We start from the raw sequence: 26908 nt of genomic DNA, 5'->3' as shown, positions 1-26908 counted from the left end.
TCTCTTGAAAAAGGAAGCAAGGGCCAGCCTGGAGCAACCAGACCAGCAGTCGTGAAGTCGTTGGGCGTCGTTCAGAAGGCCACAAGCCAGCCGGCTAGTAGCCAAACAACGCGGTGCACAGCAAACAGCAGAAGGGCCCCACGCAGATCGTGGAGATGCAGGGAGGCTGACCTTGGGTGCTGGAGCTGCGCAGGGTCGGGGCTTCTCGGACCCCAAAGCACTCACCAGTGGAGGACACGGTGGGCTTGCAGTAAAGATGTCGTGCAGTCTTGGCGATCGTCGGTCCCTCGAGGTCTCGTCGCACTCACGGTTCTCAGCTTGGCTGTAGAGGTGAGTAGAGGTCAGAGGTGCCAGGGAAGCCGGGTCTCGTCGAGCTGGGTCGTCGGATTCGGGATGAAGGACTTGCAGCAGACCGCAGTGTTCTTTAGGATGGTGCCCGCTTGATGCAGGGTGACTACTCCTTAGCCACAAGGGAGAATCTTGAAGAAGAAATCGTGAAGTCCTTTCGAAGAAAGTGGTATCTTGATTCCAAAGATGATCTAATTTGAACAGGGGGCCCGCTCCTATCTTTATACTAAAAAAGGGGGCTGACCCGGTGACTAGGTCCTGCCTATGGGTGGGACCAGGAGGGGGGTGGTTACACCCCTCTCCCCTGCCGGACTTCCCCAGGTCAGGGGCTGGTGTGCCCCTGGAACTGGTTCTGACTGGCCTATGCGTAGTGAGCACCGGGGTGCCACTCAGCAGTCACCTTCCTGAAAAGCCCTGCCTACCCAGGATACACAAAACCATGTCTGGGACGGTGCTAGCACCGCCCCGGACAGGAAACCCTTTGTCCAGGCCTCCCTCGCTGGAAGGACTCCCAGCAGCAGGAGGTCAGACTCGTGTCTGTGGTGGCAGCATCCATTTTGTGGAGCTGAGGCTTCAGTTAACTTTAACCGGGGTTCACAGTTACATACATGTCGTGTCCCTCTAGAAGGGTGGAATGCTAACCCCGTCGCCAGAATTGGTGAGGGGTTAGTATTCCAATTCGTATGACACCTTACTCGACATGTTTTGATAAAGCAATACCAAAGATAGCATTTAACCGCGAGGATTATAATGCACTTAAGAGTATATGGTATGCGATATCATGGAACAGCTGTTAGGACTTGGTTCCGCAAGCTGCAGACAGGCTCAGCTCATGCCAGAGCACCATCTCACACGATTCCAAGCACTCTGCCTTCAGGATTGTCAAGGCCTGCCATAGGAGTGACTGATAGGAATCTGTGTGTCCATTTTAGGGTTAGGTATAGGTATACTACACCTACAGCAAAGGGTGATTACACGACTTTGCCCCAGCTGTCATGCAGCCAGTTGTGTCAAATTTAGGAGGCCAGCCAGGGGTGGCATAATACATGCTGCAGCCCCTGGCAGCCCTGGGTACACCCATGCCCTGAGTTACAGGGTCTGATAGGGTGGCCCAGTACCAATTGGAAATGCACCTAGGGTACATGGAATCCATTTTAAAGAGAGAGCAGTAGGCCTGGGGTCCTGATTGGCAGGGTCCCAGGTCGACTATGTCCAAAACCAGCTAAAACACAGGGCAAAAAGTTGGGGGCAACCATAGTCAGGATGTACCTTCCTACACGCTCCATTTGAGCCACCGCACAACTGTCCTCTTCGTCTTCTGACACTTAAAACTGCATTTCTGGTGGCCATCACCTCTGCCACAAGAGTGAGTGAGCTCCAGGCTCTGTCTTCTAAGCCTCCTTTCCTCTCTGTCCATCCGGACAAAGTTGTTTTGAGAACTCGTCCTTCTTTCCTGCCCAAGGTGGTTACAGCCTTTCATATCGGGCAGTCCATCACCTTATCCACCTTCTTTCCACCTCCGCATCCCTCGAAACAGGAAGAGAGGCTCCACTGTCTGGACCCAAACCGTGCGCTCTTCTTTTATCTAGACCGCACACGTCCATTCCGGGTGGATGGCCAGCTCTTTGTTGGTTACTTGGGCGCTAAGAAGGGACGGGCGGTGCACCATCTCTCGGTGGGTCGTTTTGTGCATCAAGGTCTGTTTCTCCTTGGCGAAAAAGGAGCCTCCTGTTGGGCTGGGGGCCCATTCCACTCAGGCCACGGCGGCTACTACTGCCCTGGGTCAGAGAGTCCCCTTGCAGGACATCTGTCAGGCAGCTACGTGGGCCTCGCTGCACACGTTCGCTAAGCACTACTCCCTGAACAGCCAAGTCTGGAGAGATGACTTTTTCTGCCGTTCCGTTCTCCAGGACTTTCTGCTGTGATCTTGGTTTGCAGACCCACCACCGGGTTGGTATTGCTGGGGTATCTATTCTAAGGTGAGGAATCTAACAGTAACCTGTTTCTTTCAGATGCACAAGTTACTTACCTTCGGTAATGATATACCTGTAAGAAACAGTAGTTAGTGTTAGATTCATTAACGCCCCACCCATCCTCCCTGTTCTGCGAACCGATATATAGGGTTAAGGTATCTCCCTTTGAGGGCCCTAGTTTCATGGCACCAGTATCGGTTTCTTTCATGGCTCTGCTTTCCTGGCACGGAAAGCTATTTACAGAACTGCCGTCAGCGCGCGAGGGCGGCGTCTAAGTACTCCGACGATGTCATTCCGGGGATCACGATGCCGATGACTGACGCGGAGCCGCAGATGACGCCTACCGACGCGCAAGGGTATTGCTGACGAAAACTTTCCGGATCCAGTCTGACGCCTGGGGATAGTCTAAGGTAAGGAATCTAACACTAACTACTGTTTTTTACAGATATATCATTACCGGAGGTAAGTAACTTGTGCAATAGTAATTCGGTAAATAGGTAATCGCAATTAGGTAATACTACTCCATTTGTTCCTGTGGGCAATAGTAATTCGGTAAATAGGTAATCGCAATTAGTTAATACTACTCCATTTGTTCCTGTGGGCCTAAAGACCCATTGGTGCTACTGATTTTGCACTAGCTAATTTGTAATTACCTAATTGGTATTCACAAATTAGATAATGCAAAACCAAGGGTCCCCCTGATGCACCCCCAAAAATTGAATGTGCACATGTAAAGCACACAGATGTCCTAGGGGCATGTCTGCGCTACATGGCACTTTGAAAAATGCATTTTTGTGCATTTTTCAAAATGTGCACATGGTTCCCATCCACTTGGAGTCAATGGTAATAGCATTTTCCTAAATGCACCGTTTGCATTAGAAAATGCTTGGTACATGTGCTAAGGGAATCCCAAATTGCAATTCCCTATTTGTAGTTGATCACCATTTTTGCAATTAACTAAAATTGTGATTACAAAGCCATTCATACATCTTGAAAGGCTTTTTTGCATTTGCAAACTGCCGAAATTAATGATTGACCCCATTTGTGAATGCAAAATTGTTTGATACATGTCTCCCTTAATGTGTTACTTTCAAAATTAATGCATTCCTCTTTGCACCTGTTCTTCAGTCCATATTTCAGTATATCTGTTGGAAGGCAGTTATTCTGGTAGCCATTACTTCAGCCTGTAGAGTTAATGAAATGTGGTTTCTATGCTATAAAGAATATTATACTGTTTTCTTTACACATAAAGTTGTAATGAGAACTAATCCTAGTTTCCTCCCTAACGTAGTTTCAGACTTCCATGTCAACCAATCTGTTTCCCTTCCAACTATTTTCCAGAATATGTCCACTCCAGCAAATAAGACTACACATTCTCTGGATGTTAATAGGGTTTTAAAAATGTACCTCAATAAAACTAAATATATGAGTCAATCCGGCTATCTCTTTAATTAAAGCTCTGTATATACAGGTGTAGCCACTTTGAAAAAGTTAATATCTTAGGTTGATTCCGGTCCAGGAAAGACATGGCTTGGCAGTACGGGCTGGACTGTTCCCATGAGGCACAGAGTCAAGGCTGATTTGCATATGGCCATGTCTGAACTGGGATGGTGTGGAGTGCAAAAACATGATGGATTTAGGAGCAGATCTCTGTACTGGGGTGAATGTATGACATTGTTCTGCATTCTGTCCATCAATTGTTATTTTTGCATTTGTCACCCCGAGTGGGATGGGTAAGCTCAGACGTGATTACGATGCTCTCCACATCACTGGAGTCAAGCTATCCTGGCTGAAGACGGCTGATAGCCAAAAACCGGTCCTAGGATGCTTGATTCCGGTCCAGGAAAGACATGGCTTGGCAGTTCGGGCTGGACTGTTCCCATGAGGCACAGGGTCAAGGCTGATTTGCATATGGTCATGTCTGAACTGGGGTGGTGTGGAGTGCAAAAAAACGATGGATTTAGACCCAGATCTCTGTACTGGGGTGAATGTATGACATTGTTCTGCATTCTGTCCATCAATTGTTATTTTTGCATTTGTCACCCCGAGTGGGATGGGTATGCTCAGACGTGAGTCCCATGCTCTCCACACCACTGGAGTCAAGCTATCCTGGCTGAAGACGGCTGATTGCCAGAAACTGGTCCTAGGATGCTTGATTCCGGTCCAGGAAAGACATGGCTTGGCAGTTCGGGCTGGACTGTTCCCATGAGGCACAGGGACAAGGCTGATTTGCATATGGCCATGTCTGAACTGGGGTGGTGTGGAGTGCAAAAAAAGATGGATTTAGGCCCAGATCTCTGTACTGGGGTGAATGTATGACATTGTTCTGCATTCTGTCCATCAATTGTTATTTTTGCATTTGTCACCCGAGTGGGATGGGTATGCTCAGACGTGAGTCCCATGCTCTCCACACCACTGGAGTCAAGCTTTCCTGGCTGAAGACGGCTGATAGCCAGAAACCGGTCCTAGGATGCTTGATTCTGGTCCAGGAAAGACATGGCTTGGCAGTTCGGGTTGGACTGTTCCCATGAGGCACAGGTTCAAGGCTGATTTGCATATGGCCATGTCTGAACTGGGGTGGTGTGGAGCGCAAAAAAACGATGGATTTAAGCCCAGATCTCTGTACTGGGGGGAATGTATGACATTGTTCTGCATTCTGTCCATCAATTGTTATTTTTGCATTTGTCACCCCGAGTGGGATGGGTATGCTCAGACGTGAGTCCCATGCTCTCCACACCACTGGAGTAAAGCTATCCTGGCTGAAGACGGCTGATAGCCAGAAACCGGTCCTAGGAAGTTTGATTCCGGTCCAGGAAAGACATGGGTTGGCAGTTCGGGCTGGACTGTTCCCATGAGGCACAGGGTCAAGACTGATTTGCATATGGCCATGTCTGAACTGGGGTGGTGTGGAGTGCAAAAAAACGATGCATTTAGGCCCAGATCTCTGTACTGGGGTGAATGTATGACATTGTTCTGCATTCTGTCCATCAATTGTTATTTTTGCTTTCATCCTTGACATCAAGGCAGAGGCAAGAGTTCTGAGAGGCCATCTTTTGATTCTTTTAATCCCTTTCAACTCACCTCTGGCACGCCTCCGGGCCTCAAGGAGCTGAGAGGCCCTTCATTTGGAATACCACTAATATTTTGCTCTCTGTGCCAGTTGGACCCTCCATTCCCTTACTGGGCCTCTTCTGGGACCTCTATCGACTCCACCTCCACTAGCCATGCCGGTTCCCGTAACGTTGAAGCCAATGCCCACTCCACTGACTTAGGAGGACAAGATGTCTATCTGAAAGAAACACGTTAGTGATAGATTCCTTACCTTAGAATTACCCCCAGGCGTCAGACTGGATACAGACATTTTCATCAGCAGTACCCCTCTGCGTCACAAGGTGGCGTTGTGCGGCTCAGCGTCTGTCGTTCGCGTCGTGGTCGCCGAGATGACGTCGCAGCAGCTACTTAGACGTCTCCCTCGCGCTGTTACGTCAGTTCTTTCTTTTTTTCCGCTCCAGCAAGCCCAGTCCCGGCGAGAGAGGTACCCCCAGTCACTTTTTGACTTTTTTTTTTTAGGCTTTTTGTCTATATCTTTTGAGTTCATCGACTCCTGGTGTAGTAGGGATGCTCTGCTTCAAGACCTGCGGGGACTGTCATTGAATAATGTCGGCGAAGGACCAGCACAGCGTGTGTCTTTACTGCCTGGAGCGCAACCACGACCCCTAGTCGTGCTCCGACTGCCAGGCCATGGCGCCGAAGAATTTTCAGGAACAGTCCCGAAAGTTGCTAGAAGTCCGACAGTCGGCTCCGCGCTGCTCAAAATCCTGGTCCTGTGAGAGGTCGAGGGACCGGTTGCGGAGCCACCACCACCGTTCATAGGGATCGAAGTCTTCGCACTCGGGTCAGGCATGACGAAGCGTTCCAAGAAGTCGAAGAAGCGCCATCGCTCTCCGACTTCCCCTCGCTCTTCGCACGATGCGACTGAGGGTGCTGGTGGTGCCTCCCCCACAGCTCCGGCAGAGCCTACGCAGTCGCCACTGGCCTACCCGCCCTTCACGGGTCCGTCGGCTACTCCAGCACAGCTGCAGGATTTTCTGTCAGCCATGGCTGGCCTCTTTGGGCCGTCGGGCCCCGCCGGTGCGCCTTCGTGCCCCGCAGGCCAGACTGGGGGTCCTAGCCCTTTCCTGCTGGTGTCTTTGGCCCCGACATCGCTATCCGCCCTGCCCCGCAGGACCCCCATGCATCCCTGTTTCCATCCCGGTCGACGCCGGTGGACCTTGTGACACCTCTACTGGCGTCGGCCACACCGGCACCACCTCCGACGTTGCCCGGCTCACCAGACAACCTCAACCCCGGTTTCAACCCTGATGTGGATACGGTGCCGGATCGAAGTCGCTCGATGCTGATTCCGACGCCGATGGGACTTTTATGCCTATGTCCGTCCTCTTTATTTTCGGCCTGTTTATCAGCCTTCGGAGGAAGGGGATGACTGGGAGGGGTCAGAGGACCCTCTCACAGCACAATGTGAGTTTGACCCGGACTGGGCAGAGGAGTTGGGGGATGCCAGTGGTCTTGATACCTTTCCTGACCAGAAGTGCTTCAGCCGGTGGCTACCTCTTCAAAGCCACTGCTCCCTTTTAACAATGCACTTTTGGACGTTCTTTTGGGCACCTGGTCCAGGCCAAACTCTTAAGGCTACTTTCCTGGTTGCCATCACCTCTGCTAGGAGAGTGAGTGAACTCCAGGCTCTTTCTTGCAAACCTCCTTTTCTGTCTTTCCATCCGGACAAGGTTGTTCTCAGAACAAGTCCATCCTTTCTGCCAAATGTTGTCACTGCCTTTCACTTCGGGCAGACCATCACCATGCCCACCTTCTTTCTGTCTCCTCATCCTTCAAGAGAGGAAGAGAGGCTCCACTGTCTGGACCCAAAACGTACGCTCTCATTTTATCTGAATCGCACACAACAGTTGCGAGTGGATGACCAGCTCTTTGTTGGCGACGTAGGCGCCAAGAAAGGTCAGGCCGTACACAAGCGGACTATCTCCCTATGGGTCGTCTTGTGTAATAAAGACTGTTATTCTCTGGCAAAAGAGGAGCGTTCGGTGGGGCTGTGCGCCAATTCCACTAGGGCGACGGCTGCCACCACGACATTGGGACGTGGTGTCCCCTTACAAGACATCTGTCAGGCAGCTAAGTGGGCCTTGCTGCACACCTTTACTAAGCACTATTGCCTGGACAGCCATGTCCCTAGAGCTGACTTCTTTGGCCGTTCTGTTCTCCAGGACTTCCTGGTGTGATCTTGATTCGTAGACCCTCCACCAGGGTTGGTATTGCTGGGGTATCTATTCCAAGGTAAGGAATTTATCACTAGCGTGTTTTTTTCAGATGAACAAGTTACTTACCTTCGGTAACGATATATCTGTAGTTAGTGTTAGGATCTTTGAATGCCAGGTTGAACAAGCTCAGCTGTCAACACTTAGCAAATCTCGTAAGTGGAAGTTGCTTCTTGAGTTGGCGCAAGGTCTCTTCCCCGAATGGGGAGAACCTTGGCTTGATCGGTTTACCACCTCCAAGTATGTGCAGTGTTAGCAGATATGCACGGTAAAGTTTCCAAGGCGTCTCTCGCTCGGAGGCACATTCCGCTTTGAGTGGCACTCGGGATTCTTGTATGCCTTCCCATTAATACCTCTTTTGCCCCGACTTTTGAAGAAGATCCAGTTTGACTGGACCCCAGTCATTTCAGTGGGCCCGAATTGGGCACGAATGGGCTGTTATCGCGAGCTCCTAGACATGAGCATCTGTCATCCCATCAGCTGTCCCTTCCAGGAAGATCTGCTGTCGCAGCAGCAGAGCAGGGTCCTGCACATGGACCTTTATAATCTCCATCTTCATTCTAGGTGCTAGGAGATTGAGCAGCAACAGTTGAAGAAAGTCTGCCTTCTTAAAGCGGGGGTTTATGTCATCTAGCAGTCATGTGCCCCTCAGCAAAGAGAGTATGCGCCTGTCATTGAGAGAAATTTGTGGCTTGGTGCAGCACACAGCAGACCCCCTCCAGGCAAATTATCTGACTTTTTGTTGTTCGTTTTGTATCTTACCCGGCAAGGCTTTTCCCTGGGCACAGTTAAAGGGTATCCTTCTGTCCTTTTGTGATTGCTGGATCAGCCCTCATTATTTAAATCACCTGTTGTGATGTGTTTTTGAAAGGCCTACAACATATACAGAAACAATAAAGTGGTAGCTGTGAATAAAATATGGAACATCCAAAGCAGGAACATCAATTGTAGTGGTTAAGTATCTATAGGTCATCAATTGTAGAACTTGGTATTTGCATGGTATATACACCCACGACCATCGGGTTCATAGAGACACACGTACAGCTGTCCTTGATTCTTAAATTCAGTAGTTATACCGAAGCCATCAACTCATCAGTAGTCTAATATATATCAAGTCCAATAAGCCTTAAAAAAGTATCAGTCATCCCAAATGTTTATTGAGGCCTTCTTAACATACATCAATTTTCACAAAACTCGATTGAGCACTTATTACAGATCACATGCAGCTGACTTATTCAAGGCTTTAGATCTGTTAAATCACCTGAATATGTGTGCGAGCTCCTATGTTGGATTAAATGATGAAATACTCGAAAGATGTTTGTGTTAGCAAAGGTATCGTCCACATATGTAGAGTCAAATTCAACTCTAGTAATTTTTAAATATGTATTGGGCCTGGATAAGCCTATAACTCATAACACTGCAAGCCTTCGTCCAAATGTATTCAAGTTCAACATACAACATACGTTTCCTCCCTCTCCCTTTGTCATGCCACAGTGAGACCTTACCTTTGTCATCAGATATTTGATGTGTACTCCCTATGAGCCAGCTCAGCTGTCCTTTGTAGCGTCTCAGCCTTAGGACGGTGTTGCTCATCATCATATCATTGGCCCCGGCGTGTAAGTGAACCTCAAGCTCTCTGTGTAAACCCTGCCATACATTGGTCAGAATATCACCATTCTGGCTTTCTTTGGTCCACCTCTCCCTTCTAAGGAGGAGGAGGAAGAGACCTCAATGCTTGGACCTCAGAAGAATACAGAGCTTTTGCATTGATCATAACCGTCACATCAGGTGGGCAATCAGCTCTTTGTGGGGTTCACCAGAGCAAAAAAAAGGCAAGACTGTGCAGAAAAGGACCACTTCCTTCTGGATCGTACTCTGCATTAAAATCTGCTATGCATTGGCGAAAAAGCAGCCTCCAGAAAACCTGCACAATCACTCCAACAGAGCCAAGGCTGCTACCAGTGCATTGGAATGCAAACTTCCTTTTCTGGACATCTGTCAAACAGCTACGCAGGCGTTACTCCATAAGTTCACAAAGAGCTACTGCCAGGTTCTCTGAGAGGGGCATTTTGCCTGCTAGGTCATACAGGACCTTTTGCTTTAAGTTCATTCACAGACCCTCCTAGTATTTATTCGAAAGGTGAAGAATCTGCTCTGAGAAGTTTCTTTCAGAAGTACAAGTTACTTAGCTTGGGTAATGCTGTTTCTGGTAGAGACTCTATCTAGCCCCAGATTCCTCTCCTACCCTCCCATCCTCCCAGTTCAGTGAATTGGGTTCTATCCTTTCAATAAGATCCCAAGTCTAGCACTCTGCACAGTGGTCAAAGCCAATTTGCTGTTGGGGTTCTGCATCTGGGGGAACAGACAGCCTTGAAAGCAGCTGACATCAGCGGGCACGCGTGGCGCCTATGTTGGCTCTGCATGGCATTTCCGGAGTGGAACAGTGTCAGTGTGAACCCACACAACGTCACCTAGCGCCACACAGAGTTACTGCTCAAATGTTTCTAGATCCATTCTGACGCCTCGGGTATATTTAACAGGTGAAGAATCTGCAGATGGATAGTTTTAGGTTCAGATTTTTGTATTTGAAATCTGCACATCGAAAACAAGATAGTCATTGCAAATGCTTTACGTCTAATAATAGCAAGAAACATTTGAAAGGCAAGTATAACCCCAAATAGGATGGGCATAGTAGTCCAAAACCAATCTGACCCGTAACGGCTCAGATATACAGGAAGTGCTACGAAATCCCCTCCAATGGGAAACCCCACCTCCCACCCCTCAAACTCCCCGTTCCTTCCCCTCGCCCGTCCAGTGCTCAAATCTGTCCCACCTCGCCTCCCCTCGCTAGGTCGTGATATATTCGTCATCCGTAACCTCTTTAGGAGACCACCTCTTTGGGTCCTGTGAGTCGTAACAAGCGGAGATATCTCGGGCAGGTAAGTTCTCTGAATTCAGTAACCAACAGTGAGCGGAACGGTTGCCAGAGTTCATCATATTGATCTATATCCCTGGCTAAGGTAAGTGACAACTTCTCCATCCCCAATACACACCACATCCTATGCAACCAACCTGTAGTGGAAGGGACCGTAGTGGTGCGCCAGTGCACAAGGATGTTCTGTACTGCAGAGCCTAGGACGATGGCCATCTGGCGTCCCCCTACTCGAGCGCAGAGGATATGTCAATGGGTTAGGGAGCCCCAGTATGGTGTAGGCGGGGAAACTAGGTAATTCTGTTTGAAAGTGAGTGTCAATGTCGTCTAGCACCTGCGTCCAGTATGAATGTAGAAGGGGACAGTCCCACAAGAGGTGCAAAAGTGTGCCTGTGTGTCCGCACCCCCTCCAGCAATTTTTGTCTTTGCTGCGTTCCATCTCATGTATCCGCACAAGGGTGTAGTACCAATATGTAGATATCTTAGTTAGTGTCTCTGTAAGCCCGGTGTGGTATGCCGAATGGCGTGCCCTATAGGAGATCTGGTCCCATTCCCTGTGGCTCAGAGTCCTGCCCAGCTCCCGGCGTTCCCTGCCCGGGTTATAGAGATGTGTTGTTGGTGGTTGTAGGAATTTGTAGAGATCAGAAATGAATTTGGTGTCAGAGGTGCGGGATAGCAGACATCTTTCATACGGCTGAAGTTTCCTATCTGCCATCTCCCGCACTTGTGGCTGACGTGCCCAATGGCGGACTTACAGGTATCGCATCCGCCCCGTCTCGGGGAAGTTATATTCCTGCTTAAAGAGTGGAAAGGGGAGTACACCGTCTGGGCCATAGATGTGACAGAGGCATCGACATCCCGCCGGTCGCCAGTGGGTGTAGGCTCCTTTAGCCACGCCCGGAGTGAAGTCTGGATTGTAGACCAAGGGTGTAAGCGGCGAGGGGAAGGTGGTAAGTTCATGTACGGTGTTAGTAGCGTCCCACACCCTTAGTGGAACCCGTGTGATAAATGAAGCATAAAAATTAGCCGGTCTGAAGGCCTTACAAAGAAAGGGGATCTCCTGGAGCGGGCGCCCTGCCACTGCTTGATCTTGGAATAGCCAGTGTTTCTCTGATTCCCACTTGCTCCATTCCACCAAATAGCGTAGTTGCACTGCCTGGAAGTATTTGTGCAAGTCTGGTATCCCCAATCCCCGCCTCCGGAGCTAACGTAGACAGTGCCCTCTTCATTCTCGGCTTCCGACCCTGCCAAATGAAGCGGGCAAGGTCAGCCTGTGTTTGCCGAATCCAACCTGCAGGAGGCTGTAGCGGTAGCGCTCTAAAGAGGTAGAGGATTTGGGGCAATACGGTCATTTTGACCGTCGCGATTCTGCCCAGCCAAGAGAGGGGGAGGCGTTTCCATCGTCCCAGCTCCTCGCGTATCTTCCCTTGAAGCGTACCGTAGTTGGCCGTCGTCAAAGTCGTGAGCGTGGGGGTCAACTGAATCCCTAGATACCGCACCGTGACCGCTGACCATTGAAGGGGGAAGAGGGTCTGTAAGTAGGCTTTTGTGGAAGGAATTAGGGACAGATCGAGGGCCATCGATTTGTCGGCATTCATTTTAAACCCGGCCACCTCCGTGAAGGTATCTAACTCCGCCATGCACGCAGGCAGGGCCGTCCGCGGGTTGTCGAGCGAGAGCAAAACATCTTCTGCGTAGAGACTAATGGTGTGTGTAAAGCCACCAAACCTTATTCCCGTTGCTGCCTTGTTTTGGCGGATCCTCTGAGCGAATGGCTCCATATACAGAGCAAAGAGCAGGGGCGATAGCGAGCACCCCTGCCTCGTGCCTCTCTCGATACCAAAGCTCCGCGAGCTATAGCCATTTACTCGCACCACTGCCGTGGGGAATTTATAACAATTAAAAATGAAAGTGCGAAACTTCTCCCCAATGCTGACCTTCGCCAGGACCATCTCCAGGTACGGCCAGTGAACCCAGTCAAATGCCTTTTCGGCGTCAACCGCCAGCATCATACTCTCTCCAGGGATTCTGGAGGTTTTTTCTATTAGGTGGGCAACCCTCTTGGTGTGATCCACGTTTGGCGGTCTGGGATGAAACCCGCCTGGTCCGGGTCAATAAGGCCCGGCAAGTGGGGGCCCAGTCGGGCCGCCAGGATGCTCGTGTATAATTTGAGGTCCACGTTTAGTAGTGATATGGGCCTGTACGATCCGCATTTGGTCCTGTCCTTTCCAGGTTTGGGGATGACCGTGAGGGACGCAAGCAGAAGGTCAGAGGGGATGGCGCTGGGTTCTGAAAAGGTGTTAAAGAGACGGGTGAGGATCGGTGGTAATATTGTGCAGAATGTTTTGTAAAAAAGGGCTGTGAAGCCATCTGGCCCCTGAGCCTTCCCCTGCTTGAGTTTGGCAATGGCGGAGATAACTTCCTCAATGCGGATATTCCTATCAAGGTGTTCCGACTGTAAAGGTGCTAGAGAGGGAAGTGTGACAGAGTCCAGGTACTCGGCCCCCGTCTGGCCATCTAGGGGTCGCTGGTATAAAGAGTCGCATAAAATCCGCGGAAAGTTTCCGCAATCTCAGCGTCCTCTGTGACCATGGACCCGTAGGGCGGGAAAGTTCTTTCACTATCTGTTGTTGGTGCGCGACTCGGAGCCTACTTGCCAATAGTCGGCCACATCTGTCCCCTCCAGTGTAAAAGGCATGTTGCAGCCGCAGGGCTGCATATTCCGCCTGGTCCATATCTAGCGCTGTCAGGAGGTGTCTTGCTACTTTGAGTTGTTTCCATATTCTAGGTGCCCCAGTTCGCTGGTGTATTCGCTCCAGGTCCTGCACCCGTTGCGTGAGCTCATCCTGCTTGCGTTGTCTGTCCCTATTCTCCGCGGAGGAGAGTGCCAAAAAATCCCCTCGGATAACCGCCTTCATGGCCGCCCACTGTATCGCCCGTGTCGTGTCATTGCTATCTTTGTGGGTCAGGTAGTCTTGGATAGTGTCCTGAATGTGTTTAACCACATCCTTCCTGTGCAGTAAAGTATCCTGAAGACGCCAGACCCTGGGAGGACACGAGGCAGGCGGCAACGTGAGGGTGGTGGTGACTGGTGCATGGTCCGAGAGTGAGAGCACCCCTATCTCCGTCGAGGTGGACAGAGGGCAGACCTGGCTAGTGACCAAAAGATGGTCTAGCCTGGCGTAAGTTTTGTGTGCATTGGAATAATAAGAGTATTCCCTATCGTGTGGATGTGTGCGGCGCCAGAGATCGTGGAGATCCAGCTCTGCCATCCAATCTGTGCAGCTGGAGGAGAACTCTCTGGTTTGGGGGGCGCGTTGTGCAGACCTATCCAGGACCGTGACAAACACCATGTTGAAACTCCCCCCAGTATGATGTGCCTATCTGGCGTGTCCGTGATATCTGTTAGGGCTGAATGTAAAAAGCGTTCCTGGCCTTCGTTAGGACTGTATATGGACCCAATTGTAAACAAGAGACCCCCTAGGGCAAAGAGGTACGCTAATAGTCTCCCTCTCTGTTCTGCGCATTTATGTAAAACTTCCCCTTTAAATGACCGTGCCACCAAGATCGCCACCCCTGCAGTCTTATCGGGGCCCGGCGAAAAGAATTGAGTTGGGAACTTGCGGGAGCGGAGTCTATGACAGTCGCGGGCCATCAGGTGGGTTTCCTGTAATAAGCAGATGTCTGCCTGGGCGTTTTCTAATAGGGACAAAATCGCACTCCGCTTAACAGGGTTATTTAAACCCCGTACATTAAGGGTCAGGATCCTAAGGGTTGTAGACGGCATGGTTAACACTGGGATCAGACCTGCTAGTCCCCGCACCCGCGGAGGTGCGAGACGTTGGAGTGTGACCTAGACTAGTGTGACTGGAATGGAGCACTGGATAACCCACCCTCCCCCTTTCCCTTTCTCCTCCTGCAAATAGCAAATGAACAACCACCTTCCCCGCCCCCCTCCCAATCTCTAAACTCCACCCCCCTAACCTTCCTACCCCTCCTCCCCTCCCACCTCCCCTCCCACCCTAACCCCAACTAGAGACCCCAAAATGCAAATCATAGTCCCAGGCCTTTCGGAACCAGTTCCGACCTGTAGTGAAAACGTCCAAAGGGTAGTGTGGCCGTGGCGACCCCGCTGGCTCCCCCGCCTGTCCCCCCCGCCCGTGTGGGCATGGAGCGATAAATGCAAACCCCATTTTTATGCTGCTTCAATGCGCGTTTGTCGTGTCCTTGGCTACTTCTTGTATGGCTGCCGCCAGTTCCAGGGTCACTGTCATTGGGTCTGGTTTCATTTCCGCCTTGGGGAACCGCCGGCGCCCTACTCGTTGCCATTCGCCTCCAGACCTCCGCCTGGGTCTATCTTGCGTGTCCCGTGGCGACGCGGTGCCCTCCTTCTCATCCTCCCCAGGGTCGATTCCCAGAAGTGTGCAGGTGTCTCGGAGGGAACGAAGTTGGTGCAAGGTTCCCTTCCATTTGAAGACGAGCCGGAAGGGGTGGCCCCAGGAATAGGGGATCCCATTGTCCCGCAGAAATGTCGTGGCCACCCAAAATGCTCTCCGCTTTTGCAGGGTGATGGCGGAAAGGTCGTGATACAAGGCCACCGAGTGACCCTGGAAGTGGAGGGGTTGTTTCCGCCGGGCTTCTTGCAAGATCCTTTCCTTTAGGGGAAAGTCAGGCAGGAAAGCTAGGATATCTGGCGGGGGAGCTGATGCACGCCGCGCCGGGCCAACTCTATGTGCTCTGTCTATGCAGATCTCAAAGTCTGCAGTTTCCCCTAAAATGTCTCTGAACAATACCTGCAAATATGTGGTCTCGCTGTTCCCTTCCGCTTTAGGTGGCACTCCCCGGACGCGGATGTTGTTCCTACGGGAGCGGTTCTCGAGATCTTCCGTGTGTGCCTGAAGGTCCACCTGCTGCTCCTGGAGACGGATGACCTCCTGCCTGAGAAGTTCCCCCTCCTCGCTCCGGGCCTGGTCCGCCTCCTCCACTGTCACTATACTTTCTCCTAGGCCATCCACATCGCGGCGGAGAGAGTTGAAGAGGGATTCAAGGAAGGACTTGGTGATAGGCACCTCGCTATCGACCTGTCTCATGCTGCTTGCTGTCACTGGGGAGGATTGGCTTTTGTCTCCTTTGGCTGCACCCTTGGTAAGCATGTCCGGAATTGTGCGGGCCCCCTTGCGACCCATGTTGGCCATCACGTCCCTCAACTCCTCTGGGTCGAGTCTGTGGCGACCCCCGGCGTCTCCCCAAGGCGGCAGGGCGGATCACCACGTCGTCTGCGCTCTTGTCGTTGTCCTGTGTGACTGCAGTGGAGGGCCCCTTCACCAGGGGGCGGCCTCTCCACCGTCCCTGTGTGTCCCCCCCTAGGAAACCAGGCCTCTTATGCTGCTTGCTGTCACTGAGTTCCTCCAGCAGCGGCCCCCCTGCAGGCCCCAGAGCCCGGGCCCAGAGTATTGTGCAGGGTTAAGTCACCTGCGCTGGCCTCCGTGCACCCCGTGCGCTGTCTCCCAGGGGCACAACGTCTCCGCTGCTGTGTCGGTGTCGGTGTTGGGTGTGGGGGCCTGCTTGAATGTGCCCTCAGAGATGTCAGTGGCGTTGTGCTGCCCACCAAGGTGCTCCCCGTAGGCCCAGAGACCGGGCCCTCCAGTACCGTGGTCCCCACAAGGTGTTCTTGGGCCCCCACCGTCTTCCCCTCATGTTTCGCGCTGCACCCCGCGGCAGGACCCACATCCACTCTGTGTTCTTCTCTCCTCTACGTGTGGCCCACGACAGGGTCCCCGCTGTGTCCTCCGCCGGAGCTCAGCGGCCGCCCTTTCTCCTGCCTGCCGCCCGGACACTTCGTCCCTCGTCCCGGATTCGCCTCATCAGCGGGGCGGCCAGACACTCCCGGTCTGCCGTGCCTCTCCTCACCCCTCCGGTGCTGGCCCTCCTCTCGAGCGGCGCAGACCATGAGGTGGTCAATGCCCACAACGCTGGCTGGTGAGGTTCCCTCGGGGTACCTGATTTGCTGAGTCCCACGTTCCACCAGCCCGGCCCTCGGCTTCTTTCCGCGCCGTCGGCGTCGGTCTCAGTTCTCTCCGGAGGTCGTCTGCCCGATCAGTGAGCGATGCAGGCCAGCCCCGACCCTTTTGCTGTGTGGGGCCCGCCCGACAGGCCGCCACCATCCCCAGGGCCTCAGCTGCAGCCTAATAGGCTACATTGTGGTTTATTTTCTCTCATCTTTCCTTAAAAATAGTTTCTTAAAGGCTCTTCTTATTGTTATACTGAAAATAGTGACTTTTTCTGTCTTATTAAAATTGGCTTCTTTAAAAAAAAAAAAGCAAAATGTAGCCACTACAGTCTGTAATGTGCTGTAAGAAGTTCATTTTTCGCAGATGAGTTTTGTGAGTTGTGGTAAGCCGGTTTAATACCTAGAATTTGGGTGGATAATGGATGTTTGCCATGCCTACATAGACTGTGCATGTTAATTCCAATTACCAAGTCAGTGCAGCACTGCTCTTGGAGCTGACTTGGCACCCTTTCCGATGGCTGTTAAAAAGTTCCAGGAGTGAATGCTGAGTATGCATCAGAACAAACGTTACCTAAGCTACGTAACTCGTTTGTCTACTCATCTACTGAATATGCATACTTTCTAGTTTTAGTAGATTACAGGCACATGCATCAAAGTTGGCTTTTGCGATTCCTTAATTGCGATTTTTAAGGAATCACAATTAAGGAATCGCAAAAGCCTATGCATGTAGAAATAGCCTAAAAAATAGCGATTTCTAAACATTCCTTAATTGCGACGACTCGCAAATTGCGAATCGCAATTAAGGAATACCTCCCCATTCATTCCTATGGGCCTAGAGGCCCATAGAAATGAATGGGAAGACATTCTCAATTTGCGATTCTCAATTAGAGAATCCCAAATTGAGAATGCAATTTCAAGGGTGCCAGGGTGTCAAAAGGACACCCTGTTGCACCCCTGAAATTGATCTGTGCACATATGTTGCACACACACATGCCCTAAGGGCATGTGTGTGCGCAACATGAAACCTTGAAAAATGCACAAAAGTGCATTTTTCAAAGTTTTTGTAAATTACCATGAAGTTCAACTTCATGGTAATTTGCTACTCCTATTAACGAAATCGCTAATTTTTAGTCTTTGATGCATTGCATTTAAGGAATCTCAATTTGGGATTCCTTAAATGCAATCGCAATTTAAGGAATCTCAATTTAGAGATTCCTTAAATTTCGATTTTTGCATTTGGGATGATGCATCCCAAATGCAAAAATACCGGTCGCAAAGGGGCAGATTCTGAGAATCTGCCCGTTTGCGACCGGTTTTTAGTTTGATGCATGTGGCTGATAGTCTCCATATGCCCCTGCTAAATTTGATTGCTGATTTCTGCACTTTGTAAACCTTTTGAGGACGTCCGTTTAGGTTATTTTCTAATGGTGTGAGCTTCAATGAAGTATAGCAAGACTTTTCCAGTTTCAGCAATTTGCACACAGCATGTGGATTTGTGCTTTTCCCCTTTACTGAGGTGTTGATGCCTGCATGCTTAGTGAAATTTAAGTTAACTGACCAAATTAATTTTGTGGATGAGTAACATACTGGTGATAGAAACGATTACTTAATGATTGCTAACCTTGTTTTTTGTATTTGTTCTTAGCTTGGGAGCCCGATAAGTAGAACCAATATCATACATCCACAAGTCTATGTGAGTACACCAGTGTTTCTGTACCATTGATAGGTGTATTTTTTATTTCTTGAATACATGAATAAACTCAGAACTTTGTATTGGCTAATACAGACACTCCATTCCAAAGTGTGATCTCATCATACAATCTCTTCAGTAAATTCATAAACATTGAATACTTTTGCCGTTGTTCAGGTTCCCTGTACAATCTTTTTGACAGACATCTCTTTCCTTCAGATGTATTTTAACATATATCTACCTGAAGAAATTGTTTGCTTTGCGTATTTGTAAATGAAAAATAAGCTTAAAAATGAGGGCTGAACCTTTATTTTCGTTGTTTCTTATAGAAGGAAAATGCTGGCGGGAGTTCAGCCTCTTTACAGAGAAATTTGAGACTGGCACCTTAGAGCAGCTGCTACCACAGTTTTCCAAAGTTTAGTCTCCCAGAGAGAAGTCTGTGTGTGGCCCCTGGTAGATCAGTTCATTCTAAAGAGTTTCATAGAGGAACATCAACCATATATTTGCAACTCTGTTTTTTCCCTTTTACCATGGGATTTACAAATTTAGTGTAGCTTACAATGATGGAGAACAAAGATTATGAGTAAGTAACCTTTCATTCTAATGGACACTCACACGCACAACTTCATTGACTGAAATCCTTCCCAGGTTCCAGTCTGGATCTGGGGCCTTCTTCCAAGCTTATGTGTCACTTATTTTTGATGGTGTGCTATAATATGGCAGTAGGAGCCTCACAAGGCTGCTGAAAATGACATCCTCCCTTTATAAAGGTGCCTAGCCGTTGTTGACTCTATTTCCTTTTTTCTTTGCCTCTGTATTCAATGGAACCTGAGCAGCCGTGTTTTCTTTGTTTAAATTATTTGACTTTAGTCAGCAATTTTTATTTTTGGGAATGTCACCACCAAAATCTTCAGGCTGAAGACTGAGTTCTAAATGTTGTCTACTGATGTTGGTGACAGATCTGCACCGAAGTGAGTGTGGTGTCTTTGGTGGGTGTTTGGGAGAGGAATGGGCAACTAATGGTTGCTTCCATGAAGGTCAAGCCCAGATCTCACTTGAAAAAAAACAAGAGCTAGATCTTGCTCCAAAGCTTCTCTGCTGAGCAGGTTTTGCCCTTTAAGCAAGCCATGTCGGGGTCTCTTGTTTGCCTTTTCGTGCAGCTACAGAAACACCGGTAGTGCTAATGACAATTATAACATTGGCTGCTTCGGCCTCTATAGACGCATGTTTCTATGCCATTTATTTCAATGTGTTACATCCATACAACGTCAGAGCTTCAACCAACATAGTATGTTGTGGTGCTGTTTTTTTTCTAAGCCCTGATATCATCATTATTGATGACTTTGAACACTTAAAGTCCCAACCAGGGGCTACCATCTCAAAAGCTAAGCAAGAAATCTTAGTTGTGCTGAAAAGAAACCTATAACCTGGAAATTTAGAAGATTACACCTAAAGCTTCTGTGCGGAGAATGCATGATGCTTTTGTATCTGCTTCGGGATTTGACTTGGATATCCACTTCTAACTGGGAGGAAATGCAGATGATTATAGTGAGGTTAATCATTTGCTATTTCCTATTGATTCAGTTTGGTGTCTGCTTCTGGATCTACAAAATGTGAGAGGTGGGGATAAGAGAACGGAAAACTTTTTTTTTTCTTCTGAAATGTTCAGAAAGGCCTGTTGTGAAAAAGGTAGCTTGGTGTCTAGGTATCAAGTTTCATACAGTGGAGTCAAAAGCCTATCTGTTCATAGTGATTTTGAAAAGAAAGCAACAAACAAGATATTTTGCCATTCATTGAATCCTTAGTGTACCAGCTTGCACTGTCTTGGGATAACTCACAGTCAAATCCAGCAATGTGAACGTTATAGCCAAGAAGACTGGGTTTATTCAGTTTGATCCAGCTCATTAAGGATTACATCCAATTCCAGAAAATCTAGTAATTTGGGCTTCTGCCTCAAAACGTTTTTTTTTTTTTTAAAGACCTTTATTTCACCATTCTGCAAGGACACAGCTACTGGCCTACAACCCAGTGGGCCGGCCGCAACGATTTGAAATAGACACTCATTCAGTTATCATAACACAGCCGTAATGCCGACAGCCAGAGGCCCGGCGGCGTAACATACATTAAAATGAACATACTCTGACTTGCAGTCCCAATGGCAGATCTCCTTGTAGTCTTAAATTTCCATAAATCATAGTCAACTTTATTAACTAAACAAACCCCCCCACCCCCATAAATCTTTCCGGATCATAGTTGGTCAGCTACTCGAGTGATGAAAGACAGAGCAAGTGAGACGAGCAGTAAGCACAGCATCATGGAGATAACCACAGTATGCATACACCTGTGACAGTAAATAAGATCATTTAATACCTGCACCAACGCAGGAGAGCCTTAATAAGCAAGATTAGCAACGGGAGTTTGTGCACCTGGAGAAACACCAGGCCATGCTTTAATTATCATCAGAGGATTTGAACCAGGTGAGCGCTAACTGCCAAGCTGTTTGCAACACACAAATCAATGCCTCCCTGAATAGGGTAGCTTGTCACGCTAAAAGCGTGGACCAAGCTCAGTCTTCATCAGAGAGCTTTGCCAGCATGTAAGTGGTGTAGGGTCCCCAAATATCTCTTGGACGTGAGCCCAATGGCAGTTCCTCATAATAACACGTCAGCTGATCACGACAATACGCCATTTCTTGTAACCAAGTTTTAACATCAGGCGCTCTTCTCCCTCCCCAGCAGGCCGCCACTCTATGCTTGGCCAATTGTAGTGCTAATGCAACCAAGCGCCGCACACTCAACGGTATACCAGACACCATGCCCAGCAGACATATGCGCGGGTCCACCTCAACCGCTACTGATGTCATGTCAGTCAGAGCCACCGTCACATCCGTCCAGAACGGAGACACAGGGGACACACCCAAGCCAAGTGCATGAAATTGGCAGCATCCATCCCACACTGCACACACGCAGACGTGTCATGAAGCCCATACTTAAAAAGTTGCTCCGGAGTGTAGTACCATTGCTGTAAGAATTTATAGTCTATCAGCCTAAAATTCCCGTTCGCAGCAAATCTGCCTGTCATATCACAACATTCAGCCCATTCGTCATCCGACAGCGGTTCTAACAAACATGCGTCCCATCTAGACCTTGCAGCCACACTTACATCTCTATCATCGTCCTGCGACACCTTGTACAATCGCAAAATCATCTTTGCTCGGGAAGTCGCTGAATACATCAATTGCAAGGCGTTCAGTGTAGGTGGCTCCATCGGAAAGGATGGGTAGTGGTCGCGCACCGCAGCACGCAGCCTGACGTAGGTGAACGTAGCCATAGTCCCATTAGTAGTTTGGTCCAATATTGTCTGCAAGCCAATGAATTGGCCAGCCGGGAACACATCTCCCATGGTATGTATTCCAGCACCCTGCAACAGTTGAAGAGCACCCACATCGCTCGAGACGGAGATGTGCGCATGATGCAGCAGAGGCATGGCCGGTGCAAACAATGGCAACCGGTCTGCGCGTTTCCCTAAGTCGCGTCAGGCCTTCGCTGTGCACCTCTCCCTTCTCGTACACCGAATGCGGATTCACCACCATTGCCTTTAAGGGCAGTGGATAGACCGCCCCAGCTACAATCGCTACATGTTGTGTGGACGGCGGCGCCGAAATCCAATATGAAGCAAAGTGAGCTTGTGCACACAGATAGTACAATTTCATATCCGGCACCATGAACCCGCCTCGCCCATATGGTTTCGTCAGAGTGTCCCACTTTACACGAGGTTTCTTCCCCCCCAGGCTAATGTGATTAACAAGGATTGAAGCGTTGCAAAAAAGTGAGCCGTCAAAGCAAGCGGGATGTTTACAAAGTAATATAAAAACTTGGGGAGTACCACCATTTTAATCAGGGCTACTCAGTCCGCAAATGACAGGGGTAATCGTATCCAGCGTGCAACCTGATCTTCCAACTTGGAAATCGCCACTCCATAATTAGCACAGATTATTTCTTGGGCGTCCCTGTGGATCCATATCCCTAGGTACCGAACTGGTTCTGAGGCCCATTCCAAAGGGAACTCTATTGGGAATGGGAGGGTAATATCAGTTAACGGCAGTAATATAGATTTGTCCCAATTTATTGCCAGGCCAGAGAAGCGTTCAAATCTGATGTATTCTCTGATCACCCCTTCAAGATATCTTACTGGCTTTCGGATATAAAGCACCATATCGTCAGCATACATAGATACTGCCAGCGAGCGAAGACGAAAACCCAATTGCGAGGCTGCATGTCTTTGCCGCAGGATACAAGCCAGCGGTTCCATAATAATAGCAAACAATAAAGGTGAAAGTGGGCATCCTTGCCTCGTACCTCTCTGTATAGCAAATGGGGCTGATACACGACCATTAACCCGTACTCGTGCGACCGGATTAGTGTATAGTAAGGTGATCAAGGACGTAAAAAAGAACGGCACACCCATGCGATGTAATACCGCCATCATATATTTCCAGGCTACAGAGTCAAACGCTTTGGCAGCGTCCAAAAGGACCGCTACCGTGGATAAGTCAGGCTTGAGCAAGTGAAGAACCGCGAACAATGCTCTTAAGTTATGCGTCGTCGAGCTCAGTGGCACAAAGCCCGACTGGTCTGGCAGTACCATATCAGGCAGCAACAGTCGCAGGCGCGTAGCCAACACCTTGGCAAGGATCTTCCCGTCCGTGTTCATTAGCGACAGAGGACGGTACGACTCACATCGATCTTGTGGTTTACCTGGTTTCGGCAGAACCACTAGTAGAGCCTCTCTCATTGTCACTGGTAGTTGCCCTTGTTCAAGAGCCTCCTCCAGTACCATTGCCAAATGCTGCAGAAGCAAGTCTACATATTCTTTATAGAATTCGGACGGTAAACCGTCGGTACCAGTAGCCTTACCATTCGGCAGCGCCGCAATCGCATCTCTAAGTTCCCCCTTTGTAATATGATGCATTAAAAATTCTTGTTACCCTTTCGAGAGCCAGACCAACGCAATATCCTCCAAGTATTTCGCTATGTCTTCCTCATCAGCGGTTTCTCTATATTCATACACAGTGGTATAGTATTGTGTAAAACATTCCAGTATACCCTCCTCATCCGTCACAGTCTTTTACCTCACAGTGTTTAGCCCAGGGATCCTTGAGTCTGTCTGCTAGTCCCCGCCCAGGCCTGCCTCCCTCACCATAGTACCGTGCTCTAGTGCGCTTGGATAAGTAGTTGACTTCCTGTTCCGCCAACTCATTGTACTCAGTAACTTTGAAGCATATGTCGGCTAGCAGAGTGTCAGACGGTTGCTGTTCGCATTGCCGTTCCAAACTCAGCAGTTCGTGTTCCAATCTATCCATCGAGTCTCTGAGCGACCTGAGCACTCCAGCCTGCATACCAATACATGCACCCCGCACCGTCACTTTGAAGGCCTCCCAGACAATACACGGATCCGACACCGAACCTACATTCTTCTCAAAAAACACTTCTATCGTCTCGCGCAGCCGCTCTCGCAACACCTGATCAGTTAAAACCCCAGGAGGCAACCGCCATGTAAACGGAGCATGTGCACGCGATGGCATCTGTACTTCCATCAGCACAGGCGCATGATCCGACAGCGTGCGAGGCAAATGCGCCATCTTCATCACCCATCCGCTAACATCTTTCGTCACCAGCCAGTAATCCAATCGCGACCAAGTATCATGTGCGGACGTGTAACAGGTACCTTCTTTCACACCCGGATGCCCCAGCCGCCACATATCCACCAAGCCCAGTGTTTCCATACCATCGTGAACCGCCCCACGGGCTCGTTTCGGAGTAGCCTGTCACGTCTCCTTTTTATCCAACCCATGATCTAACGTCACATTCAGATCTCCCCCACAAACAATCGCAGAAGGGAGCAAAGTGTATACCTTATTCCATAAAGTAACATAAAAATCAGGGTCGTCAATGTTCGGCCCATACACATCGACCATCGTAATCAGCGCTCCACACAGTTTGCCTTGTAATATAATATAGCGACCTTCTTTATCCACTTCCTCGTGCAAACATACAAAGGGAACATTCTTTTTAATCAGGATCATAACACCCCTTGCGTATGAAGAATATGATGTTGCCACTCTCTTTCCCGCCCAACGATTAGCTACCTGCCTGCTAAGGTGCGTCTCCTGTAGGAAGACCACCTGTACATCATGCCTATTCAGATACGCAAGCACCTGTCTGGTCTTTTGTGGCCTGTTGAGACCCCGCACATTCCACGTTAGCCAAGTAATTTTCCCTCCCTTATCCATAGATGTTGCCAAGGTGTATGTCCAGCCAACCATCCATTGATTCACCCGTCAACCAACAGGCAGCGATCTTGTCATCTGTCTTCCAGCCCCAACAGTTGAATAGTTCATTATATTGTACATAGACTTTCCTATGATCCTCAATGTATACCGTCCAGCAGGATCGGATCCAGCAGGACCGGATCACACAGCCCTACCGTCCTACCTCCCATCCCACAACAACCTCCCCAACTTGCCAAAACCCCTTACCTGATTCATAACATCCCAGAAAATTCCCAGAGTCACCCTGCAACCCCCCACCCACTTCAGCCACCCCAACCTGCCAAAGCTCTCCTAAACACCCCAATCCCCCCTCCCCTTTACCCCCGGTAATTCTGCTTTGGGGTACTCCCATATGTGGGGGCGTAGAGACGCTTATCTCCCGCATACAACGATACGGGAGGCGACCAAGCTAAGAGTATGTAGTTCCACTGCCATCCGCCAGACCTTTGCACCCTCCAATACATTTGATAGAAAAAGATAAAAAACCACACTCGGCGGAGCAAAGGCAATATCACAGATACCAATATGTACCCGTTATCAATATCACAACACTGCTTGAAGAGCTAGACGTTAGACCCACCTCAACACATTATCATTACACTAGCAGCATCACTTCTTCAGTGTAGTAAGAAACCTCCTATCCCAACTATATATACATGTCACAACAGTTGAAAGAATTGCAAAGTTAACCATTGCGCAAACAAATATTATTGCATTCAAGAGAGCACAAGGAGCATTCCCACAGTCATGTCTCCATATAATATGCATAAATCCACCATTAGTGATCAACTTTCAGATCCCCGACCCTGCCTGCACCGCAGCTGAATCCCGCTTTCTCTACACACATATTGAAGATGAGAGAGTAAGGACCAATACGTCACATATCAATAGTTCCTCAAATATCAAAAATACAGCATTGTCTTGCGGAGCCAGAAGGCAGCCCCATCTGAACATATTTCCCTCCCAATAGATGAGACACATCTATAGGGTATCCACAAATCTGTTAGCCAATAGCAGTACAATAAGCTGCGATGCAGAAATCAGCATCGCAATCAAGGAAGCTCCGTGACCTCTCCGCATAGACATAACTCCGTGTAAGAGACATAAAACCACAGTTAGTTGTCTACGTTCATTTCATCATCTCCTTCCTGTGCCATCCCCAAATCTCGCTTATGCTTTTTCTTTGTTTTGGCATACTCCATGGCAGCTTTCTACGAGGTGAATATTTTATTCTCCGATGGTGCACCTATGCGCAACTGGGCTGGATATAACATGGCATATGGTATATCCTCTTTACGAAGAAGTTGTTTTACACCGTTAAATTCTTTCCGTGCCGCCTGCACTGCCATCGTAAAATCTGGAAAAAATTCCAAATTGTTGCCCTGATAGTCAATGGTGCCCTTTTCCCGTGCTAGGCGTAATAGTACATCTCTGTCTCTATAGTTCAAGATGCGGGCAATTATGGGACGCGGTGGCGCCCCTGGCACTGGTCTTTTAGCTAGGAAGCGGTGCAGACGTTCCACAATAAACATTTTGGAAAGGTGGTCTGCACCGAATATTTCTACAAACAGACGCTCCATAAAGTCCTCCATCTTACCCACATTCGTGGATTCTGGCAGACCTGTGACGCGTATGCTGTTGAGCCGAGCCCGCCCCTCCAACTCCTCATTCCTAGCCTGAATGACTGCCAGCACTCGCTCTATATTGAAAACCTCATCCGTGACAGTTGTAAGACTGTCTTCAGTTGCAGACACCCTTTGCTCTACCTCGTCCATCCGTTTATTTTGTCTTTCAAATTGCGCATGTAGGAATCAAATTTTACAAGGCCGGACTATACTTACCAATAGCCCATATATAACATAAAGGAATAATAAGGCAGTCGGCAATGGAGAAGGTCGAATCGTTTATTCAATCAAATACAAGCCCTGTCAGGGGAGCCTCGGTCAACACGACCCATGGAGGTGCGCAGAGGAGACTGACGAAATACAAGTGATATAAAGCATATATACGTTTTCACACATTCAGATTAACACCCTACAAGGAAAAACACAAGTCGTCAGTAAGCCAGCAGGAAAACCCATATAAGGCACCACTAATTGCTAGTAGCTAAGCTGAAGCTATTCCGGGGGCAGGTCAGTATGGCGCCCTCTTGTCTATCTAAAACCCGGAGAGTACAGGAACAGGCTATGCTAGAATGCACGCATCCCACAAGAGAGGTAGGTGCGACCTTTGGTTTCCCTGAGCTATACACAAAAGATCAGAGAAGCAGACTGAGTAATTCAGCATGGTTTCGTACC

At 49.1% G+C, this 26908-nt stretch overlaps 1 protein-coding gene across 2 annotated transcripts in view; it reads left to right on the top strand.

Annotated features, from left to right (window-relative positions):
• The window catches only part of VPS13D (vacuolar protein sorting 13 homolog D), a 2754556-nt gene that overhangs the window by 1575833 nt on the left and 1151815 nt on the right, over positions 1-26908 (top strand). For both annotated transcript variants that reach the window (XM_086921894.1, XM_086921893.1), the window contains exon 44: positions 18236-18283. In XM_086921894.1, the coding sequence (XP_086778020.1) occupies positions 18236-18283 (48 nt within the window). The remainder of the gene's footprint in view (positions 1-18235; positions 18284-26908) is intronic.

The sequence above is a fragment of the Lissotriton vulgaris genome, chromosome 5, assembly GCF_964263255.1.
Source record: "Lissotriton vulgaris chromosome 5, aLisVul1.2, whole genome shotgun sequence".
NCBI classification, from domain to species: Eukaryota; Metazoa; Chordata; class Amphibia; order Caudata; family Salamandridae; genus Lissotriton; species Lissotriton vulgaris.
This window is presented reverse-complemented; position numbering and strand designations above follow the sequence as displayed.